At 37.6% G+C, this 17,379-nt stretch overlaps 1 protein-coding gene across 1 annotated transcript in view; it reads right to left on the reverse strand.

Annotated features, from left to right (window-relative positions):
• Positions 1-17,379, reverse strand: part of Tdrd12 (tudor domain containing 12) — a 66,268-nt gene that overhangs the window by 10,731 nt on the left and 38,158 nt on the right. The window contains exons 17-25 of the mRNA XM_071604534.1: positions 17,014-17,205; positions 16,644-16,772; positions 15,608-15,725; positions 14,729-14,868; positions 14,407-14,627; positions 9,450-9,549; positions 2,700-2,887; positions 1,728-1,938; positions 25-117 (exon numbers count right to left, since the gene is read on the reverse strand). Coding sequence (XP_071460635.1) covers positions 25-117; positions 1,728-1,938; positions 2,700-2,887; positions 9,450-9,549; positions 14,407-14,627; positions 14,729-14,868; positions 15,608-15,725; positions 16,644-16,772; positions 17,014-17,205 — 1,392 coding nt within the window. The remainder of the gene's footprint in view (positions 1-24; positions 118-1,727; positions 1,939-2,699; positions 2,888-9,449; positions 9,550-14,406; positions 14,628-14,728; positions 14,869-15,607; positions 15,726-16,643; positions 16,773-17,013; positions 17,206-17,379) is intronic.

The raw sequence follows: 17,379 nt of genomic DNA on the forward strand, positions 1-17,379 counted from the left end.
TTTCTAATAAAACTGCATGCTTACCATCGGATCAATCCAAACTGTGTTTCCCAAAGCCAGTACCACTTTTGCATCATGCAATTTTCCAATAATTTTATGATGAATGTACCTGGTAACCTAAAAAAAGGACTTCAGTTATTTATCTGAAGCTTTAACAAAATACTTTATTCAGTATATGCTGCATAATTTGCAAAATATTCTGTGTGTTTCATTTGAGCCTCACAACAATCCTATGGGCTAGGGAGGCATCACCCCACTTCCTCAGTGAAGGTAACAACAGTTTATCAAGGAGAGATGCAGAAAGGTGCAGGAACTTGCCCAAGGGCTCATGCTAGTTGTTTCAGGAATGGGTGAGAGTCCATGTGGAGTATCTGGAATCCTAATATTAATTGTTTACTGCTGTGGACATGTATGCACTCATCACTTGCATCAATTCTCTTCTGTCTTCAGAGTATGTATGTTTGAAAGACCAATAGAAGCAAAAAAAAAGTTGTTCTTGCTGCTCCAGAGGATTTCATGGCAATGGAGCTGCTCTGCTCTGCTAGACAGGGTCTGGGGGCACTGGTCTTTCATGTGCTCTTTTCTGAATGTGTCACTATTTTCCTCTCAAGGAGGGCCGCAGCAGGTGAGGCCTGTCGGCAATCTTTCATGCACATTTTAACACCAATGAAGCAGAACAGGAGGGAAATGGTTAGTGACATGAGATTGTTTCCATTCCCCTTGAATCTATGAGTGCACCTGGAAGAACATATACAGGAGAACCTGTCCCTATGTCTATAGAAGGCTGCCCTTTAAGAAAAAACTGCGGTCAGTTATCTTTACAGACCTTGTCTTGAAGACAAGGTCTTCTTCTTGCTGATGGCTATATACCCAGAACCCAGCACAGCACCTGGCACACAATAAACAGTAAATATTTAGTACAACAAATGGAAAAGACTGCCATTTGATAAAGGCTCTTTTCACTAAACCCACAATGGTAAGGTTGTGTATTCATCAAGAGACATTCATTTGCTTATTTCCCGGGCGGTGTTTAACCTTGCTTATCACCCGAAATGTTTTCACTTTGCTAACTGCAATGGCTTATTTCATAATCCATTAATCAGATTCCACAAAATTCAACCTTCTCTTGAAGAATCAGGAGCATCTGCTCTGCGATGAGCCAGACAACGTGTGGTGCCTTTCTGCCCACTTTGGACAGCTATGTGAGCCTGCGGGACTGCTCTCTGGGCTCCATGTCTTGCCTCAGGCAGTGTTCTCTGCCTTAGGTGCCCTCGCCGTTCTACTTGGTGATGTTCTAGTGACCCCCATAGGGCCCAGAGGAAATGTCCTTCACATCAGAAGCTCCATCTCCCCTTCCTCCAACAGAGTGACCTGGCCACCACCTATGTCCCCACTTTGCCTGGGACTCATTTTCATTGGTGCTTGCACTGTTTCTCTTCCTTAAGCTGATAGCCAGTTCATCTTACCACAACCCCTGTGTTATATCAGTTCTAAGATGAGCACTAACAATGGAAGCCACAATGTCAGGGGTCCTCAACACTCTGGCTCAGGGCTAGTTCTATGCATGATGGCAGTTACTACAGTCCTGTACCAGCTGGGACTTTAAGCAGATCACACTCTAACTGCTTAGGATCATGAAGCAAACACTCAACACTCTAAGTCTGTGTATATTATGGGTTAAATATATTCCACAAGTTGACAAAACATAAAAAGCCAAAATAACTCACCTTTGGATTCCACTCAATTTCACCATCAGTAGGTTTCACTCTACATACAATAAACTCTACGGCCTGAGGAGGAAGAGTATGGAAATTTTCTGGGAGATGCAACAGCTGGTTTCTTGTGGTAAGTCCAGTCCTGCCTTCATCTATGAATTTTATAAGGATATTATCCAGGACCCAAGTGTCTTCTTTTTGGCTCATCTCCAACACCTGGACCCTGGAGAACAATGGTGGCATCGGTTTAACAAAGAGATTCCACAAGGAAATCATCTTTGCCTCAATTTACCCATCAAAAGGAAAACATACTAAAAAAACTGTTACACTGACTGCACTGTTTTACTCTAAATTAGAAACAAAAAAAGGAAGGCCTTAGTGGCACATTACTTAAAATATACCTAAGCATAGAAACATGTAGTACTTCTGAATATAGGAAATCCTTTTATCTGACAACATAAACAAAGTTAATATGGAAAATTAAAATTTCAAACTTTCTGACCCAAAGCTATCACCTGTAGCCCGCCCTGAGGTGGATTCAGGAAAAATGGGCATATTAATGAGCAGGAGGGGCAGCCAGGCCAGGCTGGAACACTGACTGTGCCACCCACTGAGCTGACCTTAGTCAACTCACTTAACATTCTCAGCTCAGTCTCCTTATCTACAAGAAGGGTATGATGCCAATTTTATAGAAATTTATTAAGAATTAAACAAGCTGCAGATGTACGTGTATACTGCACACAGTGACAACTCCCTGAATGTCCAGGGTTGCACTGCCATTGTGATCTATGCTCAGGAGCCAAGGATGGAGTCTCTTGTGCAAAACTGTACCAGGTGTCTGGGGTCACGGTGCATTGGGAGGGCCTCCTTAGAAGAAGCCAGGCCTGGTACACTCCCACTCAGCCAATGGTGAACACAGGTGTTCAACACCATTTATATTACCTCATGCCTCACAACTCTAGAGAGGAAAAATAGATATTTTACCTGTAAAAAAGTGTTTTTTCTTCTAGTCCATACAATCCAAAATTTTCCACCTTTTTGACAGTTGTTTTATTACTGGAATCTTTAAAATACTCATTCATTTCAGCATTGAGAATTGCATAAAGATCCACATGTTTATCAATTATACGACCGAAGTAATTTGTTGCATTTGAAATATAAAAAGGTATTATCTGAAACATACACAGTAAATATATCCAGAAAGGAAACTTAATCTAACTGAAGACAAGCATGCTACCTGACCTCATGCAAACAGGGATTTAAAAATAAACAAGGGAGTATGCTAAAAACAAAGCAAAATAAACACCATACCAGAGCTGGGAGTGTGGTTCAATGGTAGAGCTCTTGCCTAGCACACGGGAGGTTTTGAGTTCTATCCCCAGTATCTCAAAAAACAAAACAATTTAAAAATGCCATACCATAAATAACTACAGTCTACTTTAAATCTAATGGATGATTTTTGGCAAATTGCATTATTTAAAAACTTCGTCTTATTTTAAGAAAATTTTTTGTATGTGGCTCAAGGGATGGGACCCGGGGTCTTACATATGATAGGCAAGCACTCTACCACTGAGCTACATTCCCAGCCCCCTTTATTTACCTTTAAACTGCATTTTAATAAACATTCATAAAACAGCTTTGCTGTCTCTTGAGCTCCTTCTCATCTTTTGTCATATAACAAGATACATTTTATTAAAAAACCTAATGTACCAGGTACCAGGGACAGACGAAGCCATACCCTACAGGGACACTCAGCAACCCAAGAGTGGACAGGCTACGCCAAACTGGTGTGTGTTCAGGAGACACTTCACAGGTATTTGTAGCAGGATCACTGATGTGCCAGGGGAAATGTCGGCATGGGAGAGGGGATGTTGCCCTGCACATGCACAGCTACCAGAGTGTGTGGAGAAGGTCGACCAGAAGGCAGAAATACCATGTGAAGGCAGCAATGGTGGGAATGAGGAGAAGTTACTTGGTGGGGTGGGGGTGGGCAGCACTGACTGGGAGGTGAGGCAAGAAAGCCAGGCAGGGAGGAAGTCAGTCTGTGATCAAAAGGGGTGAGGGGTCTCAGGTCTGACAGCCTGTGGCCCCTCTAACTTCATCACCTGTTGCCCTCACAACTCTCACTACCACTGAGCCTTTTCCTGCTCGCAAACATAACACATAAATCTTTCCTAGGGACTCTGGGCTAGTTGGTTTCTCCACCAGGAGTGCTCTTCCCATGTCTGGATCCTTATCTCACTTGGGCCTCAATGCAGTTGACCTCTCTACAAACAGGCTCTCCCTACCCATAATTTCCAAAGACCCCTTGTTCCCTAGCACACTTATACCCAGACACCCTGACTACTTAACTGCATTTCATCCTCTTCACAGAACTTGTTATCATCTAGAGTCATGTTCCCTGGAGACCCTGTCCCAGTACTTGGATGTCCCAGTCATTCTCCAGCACTACAGAGAAAGCTGCCTTAATAAAGCCCTCAGAGCTTCTCTACCCTCCCCCCAGGCATGGAGTTCAGAGTTCCTTCCTGCTTGCAGTCTTCTCCCAAGAGTGCCACCAATGTAGTCCAGAATTCTCCCTTGTGGCTAGAGCCCCAAAGAGTCTGGCATTCCAGACAATAGCCTGCTTGGTGATGACAGGAGGTGGCCCAGAGGATGAGGAAAACACTCCCTACAGTGTTAGGAGAGGTGGGCAGGGCATAATGTATATATAACAAATTTTTTTTTTTTGTACTAGGAATTGAACTCAGGGATGCTTAACTATTGAACCACATCCCCATCCAGCCCTTTTTTGTATTTTATTTAGTGGCAGGGTCTCACTGAATTGCTTAGGGCCTCGATAAATTGCTGAGGCTGGCTTTGAACTAACTCATGGTCCTCCTGCCCAGCCTCCCTAGCTGCTGGGATTACAAGCATGTGCCACTGCACCTGGCTCAATAACAAAGATTTTTAAAGATTCAAAGAAACATTTCAAGAGAAAATATACTAAACTGTCAGCAATTACTTTTTTAGGTGATTTAGGAGTAAAGGGAGAGGTTTTCCTCTCACATTTCCCAAATTATAAGGCTTTGTGTGTTAAGCTAAGGGCTTAGCATGCATGCAGGCAAATAAAATCCAGGCCTACAACCAACTGGCATCAGACCTGGAAGTCTCCTCTGCACAGCATTAACACAGCAAAAGACAATTTATGTTGGATGTGGCCAAAGGAAGTTCATAAGACTGGACACTCTGAACAGGAGGAGGTAGGGACAGCATTAGGCCTCCAGACAGGGTGATCAACTCACACTGGTTTTTCTGAGACTTTCCTGGATTTAGCCCTAAAAGTCCCACGTGTTGTGAAACCCCTCAGTTCTGATTTTGCAAATTGAGTAGGTACCTTCCAGCTACCTGCTATTTGCTTTAATTCTCCTCTCCCTAGTACCTTTGCAGATAAATAATTCATTTTGTTATGGTTACAGGATCCAAGATTCAAAAATTAATTGAATTTCCAAAACAATTAGAAAATATACTTAAAATATTAACAACAGCATTCCAAAACATGAAACACAAGGGATAAATTTAATGCAGTAAATATAAGACCTATTCACTGAAAATTCTTAACAATGCTTAGAGAAATTAAAGAGGACTTAGATAAACAGAGTGATATACCACAGTAATAAACTGGAAGACAGTGTTGACAGGATGTCAATTCTCCCCAAATTACTCTATAGACTCACTGCAATACCAATCAAAAAAAACTCACAAGTAGAAATTGGAAAGCTGATTCTAACATTTTGTATGGTTATGCAAAGAAACAGAAAAAGGATACTGAAAAAGAACAGTGAAGATGAAAGACTTATCTACCAGTTTTCAAGACTAAAGCTACAATAATCAAGACAGTGTAGCTTTGGCATAAGGATAAACAGAGGAACAGAATCGAGAGTTCAGAATTCATATATATGGTTTCTTAATTTATACCAAAGGTGCCAATGTCATTTAGGGCTAAAAGAAGGTCTTTATAATAAATAATGCTGGAGTAACTAACTATCCAATAGGATAAACATTGCCCCCTATCTGGGATTCACCACACACAAACATTAATTTAAAATGAAGAGATCAGACTTGTAAAATCATAAAGCTCCTAGGGGAAAAAAAAAAAAGAAAATCTTAATGACCTCAGAATACGCAAAAATTTATTACAACATGAAAAGCACAAAAAATAAAATTAAAAAGTGATAACTAGATTTCACTGAAATAAAAACTTTCCCTTTGTAACCAGGAGAAAATAATAGCAACATATATATTTGATGCAGCGCATTCACAATATGTAAAGAAGTCTTTAAAATGTAACATAAGGGGCTGGGGATGTGGCTCAAGTGGTAGCGCGCTCACCTAGCATGTGTGAGGCACTGGGTTCGATTCTCAGCACGTAAAAATAAAATAAAGATACTGTGTCCATCTAAAAAACTAAAAATAAATATTTAAAATAAATAAAATGTAACATAAGAAAAAAGCCTAATTTTTTTTTTTAAAGGGCAGCTGGGCACAGTGGAACATGCCTGCAATCCCAGTGACTCACGAAGCTTGAGGCAGGAGAAATCACAAGATTAAGCGGGCAACTGCACAAGTAAAAAACTGTGTCAAAATGAAAAATAAACTAGGTACGGTGGCACACACCTGAATTCCATCGACTTGGGAGGCTGAGGCAGAAGGATTATGAGTTCAAAGCCAGCCTCAGCAACTTGGCAAGGCACTTAGCAACTAGTGAGACCCTGTCTCTAAATAAAATACAAAAAATGGCTGGGGATGTGGCCCAGCGGTTAAGCGCCCCGCTGGGTTCAATTCCCTGGTACCAAAAAAATAAATTATTTATTTATTGGGGATGTGATGTAACGGTAGAACACCCCTGGGTTCAATCCCCAGTACCACACACACAAAAAAAGAGCAAAAATCCTGAAAAGCAAATTTATAAATTAAAAGATATAAATATACAATACAGCATGTGAAAAGATGATCAATATCCATAATCACAAAGGAACTACAAATAAAACAGCACAAATGCAACAGAATAAATATTTAAAGAATATTTAAATATTTTAGAATTTAGGCTAGAATTAAAGACCAAATGCCAAGTACTGATGACAATATGAGGTAAATGGACTTCTCATATGCAGGGCTGGTGAGAATGTAAAACGGTATAATCACTTTAGAAAACATTTCTAATAAACACATACTTTCTTATAAACATATACTTTTATAACCCAACAATTATACTCCTAGGTCTTTTATTCTAGAAAAATGAAAATATATATTTAAAAAGACTTATAAAACAAATATTCAAAGCAGCCAGAAACTAGAAACAACCCAAATGTCCATCAACTTGTGAACTATTGGCACATCTATATAATCGAATCCTACACAGTAACATAAAGAACTACATAAAGAAATCTCAAAAGCACTGTACTGAGTAAAAGAAATCAGACTCAAGAAACTTCATTAATACAAAGCTACAGTAAAAGTAAAACAACTGACAGAAAGCAGATGGGTGGCTGCCAGGGACAATGGTGTAGGGCAAGGTCTCAGTGATAGGGGACAGAAGAGACCTTTTTGGGGTGATGAAAATGTCTGCATCTTGACACTAGTAGTGGTAGTTACATGACGATTTACATTTATCAAGACTTAACAAACTATACACTTGAAATTAGTGATTTTTATTGTATGTAAACTATACTTCAATAGAGCTACCTAATTAGAGAGAAAGAAAGGAAGTGGGGGGGGCGATGGGGAGATTGGGTTAGCAGGGTTCTGGAAAGGTGGTAGTAGTAAAATGCGAAAATTTTTTCAGTCTGAATCCTCACATGAGCTCAGACAGAGCAACAAAACCAGGCACATAATTCATAACAACAATTGACAAAGTGGCCCAATGAATATCAAAATAAAAGCAGATAAAGAACAGGAGAAAAATCTAGATGATTTGGTTTTGGCAATGATTTTTTTGAGATGTAATACCTAAAGCATAATCCGTGAAAGAAAAAATGTAAGTTGTCTTCATTAAAATTAAAAACTGCTCTGCAAAAGACACTATAAAGAGAATGAAAAGACAAACTGAGTAGGAGAAATTCTTTGCAAAACATATATTTGGCAAATATATGTTTGTTAAAATTTACAAAAAACTTTTTTTTTTTTTTTTTTTTTTTGTACTAGGAACTGGACCCAGAGGTGTGCTCTACCACTGAGAAAAGGTCTCATTAATCACGGAGGCTGGCCTCAGATTTGGCTCCTCCTGCTTCCTGATAATTTCTTGGGTGTCCAGCCTCATCTGTCTTACTAGGGCTGGGCATGTAACTCAGTGGTAGAACATGTATTCAGCATGTCCAAGGTCTCCCGGTCAATTCCCAACACAAAAAAGAAAAATGTAAATCAGAATTAGAAAAACATAGAAATGAGGGGATAAAACTCAGGGAAAAATTAGAAATAAAAAAATTATTTCAATGATGATAACTGTAGTGGATCAAACTGTGACCACTCCCAAAAGATATGTGCATGTCCTAATTCCCAAGGTCACTGTGACTGTGACCTTATTTGAAAAGGGTCTTTGTAGATGAAATCAAGTATCTCAAGATAAAGAGACCTTTCTGGATTAAAAGGTGGGTCTTCCTTCCAGTGACAAGTATCTTGTGGGGACACCAAGAGATGAGAAGGCAATGTACAGGAGGCAGAGATGGGGGGGGGCGGATGTGGCTGCAAGCCATGTCTGAAGCCAGGAGAGGCTGGAGGAGGCCAGAACTGGATTGTCCTCAGGAGGCTGAAGAGTGGCACGGAGCACAGCCCTGATGACACCTGCATTTAGACTTCTGGCCTCCAAAACTGAAATACATCTACGTTGTTTTAAGTCACCAATTGTGGCAATCTGTGACAGCAGCACTAGGAAACCAACTCTAAAGAGAAAGCCTTAAGGGGAAAGAAGTGAAAAGGAGAAAAAAAAGTAATGAAGAAATTGATGATGAGGGATTTCAAGGAAAATTATTTTTAACTCAGCAATTCGATTTGAATCTTAAGAATTTTCCTCACAGAAATTATCATTGATATTTGAACAGAATTCATGTAGTCACTGTATTATTATTACTATTATTACACTAGTAGTAGTCATTCCAGGGACTGAACCCAGGGGCATTTAACCACTGAGGCCTCAGGCCTTTTTATTTTTTATTTTCAGACAGGGTCTCACTAAATTGCTTAGGGCCTAAGTTGCTGAGGGTGGTCTCAGCCTCAAACATGCAATCTCCTACCTCAGCCTTCCAACTTGCTAGGATTACAGGTATGTGCCACCTTCTTTTTTTTTTTTTATGTTTTTTAGTTGTCAATGGACCTTTATTTTATTTATTTATATGTGGTGCTGAGGATTGTACCCAGTGCCTTACGTGTGCAAGGCAAGCACTCTACCACTGAACTACAACCCAGCCCAGGTGTGTACCACTTTTTACTGTATTACTTTTAACTGCCTCCAAGTGGAAACATTTTTTTTCCTGAAAAAAACAACTCCCAGATTGTCATGCATTTACCCAACTCATCATGGTTTTACATATAAACTTGGACTCTGAAATTAAGATATAAGAACACATTTCTATCATTAGATTAATGACAGGATATTAATATTGAATATTATAAATCATAAATTACATTGTACTAAGATTCTGCTTAAAAAAAATTACAACGATTCAACAATCACTGGACAAAAAAGATCTTAGAAGAACTTACTTTAATGTATCCAAACATTGGTAGAGCTTGGTTGGATAATTTCCTTGGCTTATCTATTTCTGGATTAATATGGTGTCTGTCAGGACAGATCCTTTTGTCTCTGGGAAAAAAAATAAAACAATGAATAGCTGGCTTTGTTTTTTGTTGTGGTGGTGACAGTGCTGGGGATGGAAACCAGGGCCTTGCTCATTCTAGGCAAGTGCTCTACCACTGAGCCAAACCCCAAACCCCTCAAAATAGCTAGATTTTTTTTTTTTTAAAGAGAGAGTGAGAGAGAGAGGGAGAGAGAGAATTTTTTAATATTTATTTTTTAGTTTTCGGCAGACACAACATCTTCGTATGTGGTGCTGAGGATCAAACCCGGGCCGCACGCATGCCAGGTGAGCGTGCTACCGCTTGAGCCACATCCCCAACCCCCAAAATAGCTAGATTTTAAAACCAGAAAAATACAGATAATCATAGTTAACATGGAATTGTAAACATTTTTCAGAAAATTAATCTGCAGTTGAAATTAGAGAACTTTTATTCCAAACACTTTAGAAGTAACCATATTAAATACTTCAAATGACACTAACAATATATAAATAAGTAAAAAAAAACCCTCTAAAATTTAATTAAAATTGAATAAACTTAAACAAAAGAGTTACTTTATTATTTTTTTTAATAATTTTTTTACAACACCTTTATTCTTTTTTTAAACATTTATTTTTTAGTTGTAGGTGGACATAATACCTTTATTTTTTTTCTATGTGGTGTTGAAGATTGAACCCAGTGCCTCATGCATGCTAGGGGAGCACTCTTTCCTCTGAGCCACAACCCCAGCCCTATTTCTTTAGATATATATATATATATATATATATATTTTAAAATAAAGACCTTTATTTATTTATTTATTTTTATGTGGTGCTGAGGACCGAACCCAAGGCCTCACACATGTGAGGCGAGTGCTCCACCTCTGAGCCACAACCCCCAGTCCCCTTTAGATATTCTTAAATACATTATATAAACAAGTTCTTTATATACCCTAGAGATTAGTGCTCTGATGTGTGAGGGGTAAAAATTTGCTCCCAAGATGTAGGCTCTCTGTTCACCTCACAGATTATTATTATTATTATTTTTTTTTTTGCTGAGAAGAGACTTTTTAGTTTGACTCCATCCCATTTATTGATTCTTGGTTTTAATTCTTGTGCTATAGGATTCTTATTAAGGAAGCTGGGGCCTAATCCCACATGGTGGAGATTAGGGCCCACTTTTTCTTCTATTAGATGCAGGGTCTCTGGTTTAATTCCTAGGTCCTTGATTCACTTTGAGTTGAGTTTTGTGGGTGGTGAGAGATAGGGGTTTAATTTCATTTTGTTGCATATGGATTTCCAGTTTTCCAAGCACCATTTGTTGAAAAGGCTATCTTTTCTCCAGTGCATGTTTTTGGCACCTTTGTCTAATATAAGATAACTGTAATTTTGTGGGTTAGTGTCTGTGTCCTCTATTCTGTACCATTGGTGTACCAGTCTGTTTTGGTGCCAATACCATGCTGTTTTTGTTACTATTGCTCTGTAGTATAGTTTAAGGTCTAGTATAGTGATGCCACTTGCTTCACTCTTCCTGCTAAAGGATTGCTTATACTTCTAAAACAAAGTCTCAGAAACATATCACCATAATCCACAATAAAGGTCAATTAACCTCCAAATCAGAAGCTGCTCCTTCACTACAATGTTACCTCCCAACTGAGAAATAGCTGAAGTTTCAGTTTTAAAAGTCAATATTCTATTTAAAGGCATACTGAAAATTGTTGTTAATAAGCTGGTTAATGTACCATAATTTAAAAAGTTAATGTCATTAATTATCTTAAAAATGAATTCAATCCAGGAGACACATTATCAGACACCTATGCCTAGCCATCCATTTACCAAGTAGTGGCATGTGTCTAGAGGGATCCCCATACCTTACCAATTGATCTACAGAGTTGATTCAGCCCCTATTAAATTTCCAGCAGATTTTTTGAGAAATCAGTAAGCTTATATCTTTAATGTATATAGAGATGCAACAGATCTGAAGAAGCCAAGCAACCCTGAACAGGAGCAAGGTTGGAGGACTTATATGCCAGATCCCAAGTGTCACTATAAAGCTACAGTGTTTAAAGTGTCGTGTTGGGCTGAGGAAATAGCTCAGTGGTAAAGTGCCTGCCTAGCATGCATGAGGCCCTGAGTTCAATCCCTATCACCACATAAAAAATAAACAACAATAAAAATGATATTAAAAAATAAAGTGTAGTGTTAGTATAAGGAGGGACAAATGGACCCACAAAAAGAACAGAGTCTAAAAACAGACCACATATCTCATCACCTGGATTACGTCAAAGGGACTAATTCAGTGAGAAGAGAATTATGTTCTAGACAAATGATGCTGGAACAGATGACTGTCTATGCAGAAAAAGCCACTTGTGCCCCACACCTCATACTATATATGCAAATTAATGGTTTTTTAAAAAATTTTTTGGTTAGACACAATACCTTTATTTTGTTTATTTATTTATTTTTATATGGGGTTGAGGATCGAACCCAGGGCCTCACGCATGCTAGGCGAGCGTTCTACCACTGAGCCACAACCTCAGCCTGCAAATTAATGTTTTAGAGGCATCATGTCAACACCCCAAAAGTTTCTGTTTTCAGAGTACTTCAGATTTCATGTTTTAGAGTCACGGATGTTCAACCGTGTCAGACAAAATACTTATATCTAGGATAGCTAAGATATACAGGATATATACCTCCTCAAACTAATAAGAAAAAAGAAATGCTCCATTAAAATGGGGAAAAGATAAAAGCAGGTACTTCAGAAAAAGAGAATGGTCAAATGTCTCACAAACATAAAAAAAAGATATTTAACATCATTAAATCCACCATCATTATGGAAACACAAATTAAAATTGCAATGGCTTTCCATTATCTCCCCCATGAATACTAAGGACTGGGAAGGATGTGGACCATCTCCAATTCTCATCACTCCTGACAGGATCATAAAGTGGTCCACCACTTTTGAAGAGTTTACATAAGTTAACCCTATGGCCCAACAATTCCCAAAAGAAGAGGATGACTATTTCCACAAAAAGCCATGTATGACAAAGTTCAGAAAAGCTTTAAACATCATAGCCCCAAACTGGAAACAACCCCACAGGCCCATCAACAGAAGAATGTGATATACTCAAGACAATGCAATACTAAGCCAGAACATATATAAAACATACATATAACAACAACATGGATCAATGTCACAGATATTAGATTGATTGAAAGAAGCCAGATGCACAATTCCATTTATATGAAATTAAAAAATGAGCAAAATTTTAAGATATGAAATCAGCATGGGTGCCCAACAACAGATAAATGGGAAAAGAAAATGTAGTATATACACAATGGAATACTATTCATCCATAAAGAGGAATAAAATCCTATCATTTGCAGCAAAATGAAATGAAGTGAGGACATCATGTTAAGTGAAATAATTCAGACACAAAAGCAAAGAGCTAAAAAATGTTAATTTGAAAACAGAATAACAGTTACTAGAGATTGGGATGGGTATGAGGAAGGAGGTAGGATAGGAAAAAGGAATTAGATTTGATTAAAACTCATATGAATGTAGGGAAATACCAAATCGAACCCTATTAAAATAGTCAATTAATACATGTTAATAAAAAATTGAAAACAAATGAACAACTCTTGTCAATGTTGACAGCTATTTGAGGATGGACATCAGGAAGAGCATGCAGGAGTCTCTAGGTACTCTATCAGTTTGGTGGTGGTTTACATGGGTGTATAGATATTGACATTTCATCAAGCTGTAAACTTTTTTTAAAAAAAACAGAAGTCAAATTTTATCAGTCAAAAATATTGTTTTATATACATAGAACTGAACTTCACTAGTTTTTTTTTTTTTTTAAGAACTGAACTCACCCATTTTTGTTATATATTTTTCTAAAGTTTTTCTAATAAACAAGGTCCTGGTGATCCCTGGGCTACATCAGGTAAGTACAACTACAATTTTGATACCAAGGTAAAGCGCTCTTTTGTGAAATTAATTTTCTTGCTCTAATTTTTTTTTAGTTTTAAAAAAATTTATTATTGGTGCATAAGTTACACTTGGACATACTAGGATATGCATATAATTTCATTCTCCAGTACCTCCCCAGTGCCTTCTCCTCCTCCCTCCCCAGGGTCCCCTCACTTTCTTACTGGTTTCCCTTCTATTTTCATGAAATCCCCCTTCTTTTTTCCACTCTAACAAATGAGAAGATATAACGCTGACTTTCTGAGTTTGCCTTATTTTGTTTAACTTGACAATGTCCCATTCCATCCATTTTCCTACAAATGACAGGATTTCATTCTTCTTTATGGCTGAGTAAAACTCCATTGTATAGATACACCATATTTTCTGTTTCCATTCATCTATTCGAAGACACTTAGGCTGGTTCCATAGTTTGGCTATTGTGAATTGTGCTACTATAAACATGGGTATGCATGTATCTCCACAGTACACTGAATTTAATTCTTTTAGGAAAATACCAAGGAGTGGTATAGCTGGGTCATATGGTAGTTCCATTCCTAATCTTTTGAAGAACCTTCACACTGATTTATATAGTATAAATTCATATAATTTACAATTCCAGGTAAAAGTGTTCCTTTTTCCCTTACATCTTCACCAGCATTTATTATTTATATTCTTGAGTGAGATAAAATCCCAATGTAGTTTTGATTTGCATTTCCCACTGCTAGTGATTTTTAACACTTTTTTCATGTTTGTTAGCTTTTTTTTTTTTTTTTTTGAGTAATGCCTCTTTAGTTCATTTGCCCATTTATTTACTGGGTTATTGGTTTTATCAGTGTTGTGTTTCAAGCTGTAAACTTATCATCTCTGTACTTGACTGCATGTTATACTTTAATTAAAATAAAGAAGACTGGCTTACTTGCAAAATCCAAAAGCCTTAAGATATGAACAAAGAGGTCTTCTGGCTTTTTTGTCTTCTTTGGCTTCTAGGACCCCTGCGGTGAACTCATACAGCTCTGATGGGATTTTGGCATCTGCTCTCTCCAAGTAGCGCAGAACACCAACTGCATGGCTCGCATTTCTCTCCGTTAGCAATAGGACAGATTTGGTTTTCTTATCTCCCTGCTCTGCAGGAGAACCCTTAAAATGGGAGTAAATAAAGAAAGCAAATCATTCACACCAGTCTCAGTGAAACTTTATGGACTCTAAATTTGTCATTACACAGAAAATGATAGTCAAACCTGTTCAGTTAAACTCTGAAAATGATCTGACATGCAGTATAGGCGTCCACCAAATATCTTTGGTGAGGAAGGGAAGCTGAAGTGAATTACACACGTGGCATCAGTGATGGCCAAGAGTGGTATGCAATCGTCAGTTAAGGCTGGAGGAAAGATTTCAACAATTTCCCATGAGCTGCACTTACTTTAATAAGCAGTCCCCAAAACCATCCTGCAAAGCATTTCTGTACTATATTTTACTTTATTTCTTGCAATGCTAGGGATCAAACCACAATCTCATACTTACTATGCCAGTACTCTACCATGAAGCTATATCCTCAATCCTTCATTTTACTTTTTAGATGCAAAGAAACTTCTTACCCACTTTCTTCCCCAAAAGCCCCACACCAGTGATTAATTCCAGAGACAAGTGGCTTCATTTTTAGCTTGAAAAATGTCTTTTTCTATTACAAATCCAGGCTGCCCAGATCTTTTCTTTTTTTTTATACATTCTAACTTTTGTATTTCTAATATTTAACCTTTTTTATAATTTATGATGTTTCAATATAGGTACAGATGCACTATGTACAGCTAGATACAGACTTTATAGACTACATATACACAGATTTTATATATACAACAGTAATCCTCAAGCTAGAATTCCAGGTAAAGTGTCTAGATCAACGGTTGCTGCCTATTGACCTATGAGCTCTGAGGCACCTAGATTCATCTCAATATGAGAATCTTTTTGGAGGTTAATTTTCATTTTAAAATTAACATTACTAATAAATTCTGAGTAAATCTTGGAAATAATGAGAAATATGGAGGTGAAATATATAAATTAAGACATGATTCCTATGAGCTAACCTTTGTCTAAATAGAAGTAGAAACTAAAACACTTACCTAATACAATATGGGAGCCAGAACTTAATTTCTTCTTCCAATGTTCTAAAACACTTTTTAAGTTAAAAACCATTTCTTTATGCATTTTCAAGCAAAATATTGAATTGCTTTCTACTACCTAAAGGTAAAACCACAGAAGCCAGTTCAAAATAAGGAACATGAGCTTGAAGCCAGCTGTCTCATCAAGTATCAAAGTATTCAACTGTAAATCACCTCACTGACCCAGTAATTCTTTGAAATGACTATGAAATTAAGTAAATATATCTCCAAAGTTCTGTTGTAGTTCATATAAAAATTTGCTCAAGTGAAACAAACATCATTTTGCTAAAACTATTTCCCTTCCTTTTAAAAATAATACATATACACATATGTATGTATAAGTATATATAAAATACATGGTACTGTTGTCAACAAGGTTTTTTTTTTTTTTTTCTTTCCCTTCTAGTACTGGGGATTAGGGCCTCACACATGCTTGGCAAGCACTCTACCATTGAGCTATATCCCCAGTCCAATAATGGCCTTTTAACTGTACTGTTTAGCTCATTATTATGTACCGAAAGATGTACTACAGCTTCTTTTAATTTTTGTATTTAGCTTTGTACATTTTGGCAATTAATTAGCATTTTACAATTAATATGAAATTAGATAAAACTGAATAAGTCTTTAGCCAATTTATTTGGCTTTTCTGGTTACATGACAGTATGTTTTACTGTTATCTTCACAACTTTTTAAAATAGAGAGTAGTGATGTGGGCATTTTGTTCATCAACTGGACCCTTTCATGTTCTACCTTGACAGACCACCTGGCACTGTTCCCTGAGCCTTACTCCCCATGTGGGACCGTGCTTCAGGAAAGGCAAGGATCCTCCCCCAGGCCAGACCTCCAGCTGTCAGTGCTTCCCAGCAGAGCCCACCTCCTCTTCTGATTGATGTTAAACTTGCAAAATGGCATCTCCCCACCACATATCAACTACCCAAGTCATTTTTTCCTCATTCAAGATTCAGCCACAATTTAAATCAACAGGACAGGGACTCACCTTACACACTATTTCTGTTTCAGCTACAGAGCAAGTAAAGATCAAGGTCTTTTGTGCCTGACTTGGAGTGAAATCAAGAACTTGGAGTAAAGTTGAGGTTTTTTCACATTCTAGGCAAAGATGCACGACCTGGTAATGAAATTACCAGAAATGAAGTAATTTGATTTTTAAAATATTCAAAAAGTTCCAGTTTTACTTTTCATAGCTAAGTTATAATTTTAATAGAAAAGAATGCATAGGAAATCAAAACAAATTTAATTTACAATTATAGATTTGGGTATGAAATAGAAGCTACAGTCATCTAATATTAAGCCATGAAATACAGGCTGCTTGCTTGTGCTCATCAGCTCCCCTCCCATTCATTCATCACCTGTTGGACGTTGCCATAGAGAGCAGCCTCCTCTGGGGCTGTAATCACAATGTAGGGATCATTCATGAACTCTCTGATTAGATGTTCTATATGTCTGCTCCAATGAATGCCAACCGCAATGATCTGATGTGGTGCAGATTCCCTTTCTTCAACTTCAACTTTTTTTTTAAAGTTATCTAATATAGCAAACATCTAAAAAATTGATATAATTTTTATTTCAAAAGACAGTAATAATTAGTTTGACAGAACATAATATGTAAAAAATTGCATATTTACTGTTTTCAGACAGGAGGAAGCCTTTCCAAAACAAAAGTAAAGAGAGAAACTCAAAAAGGAGAAAATATTTGTTTCGGCACTGGGGACTGA

The sequence above is a fragment of the Marmota flaviventris genome, chromosome 18 (assembly GCF_047511675.1).
Source record: "Marmota flaviventris isolate mMarFla1 chromosome 18, mMarFla1.hap1, whole genome shotgun sequence".
In the NCBI taxonomy this organism is placed as follows: domain Eukaryota; kingdom Metazoa; phylum Chordata; class Mammalia; order Rodentia; family Sciuridae; genus Marmota; species Marmota flaviventris.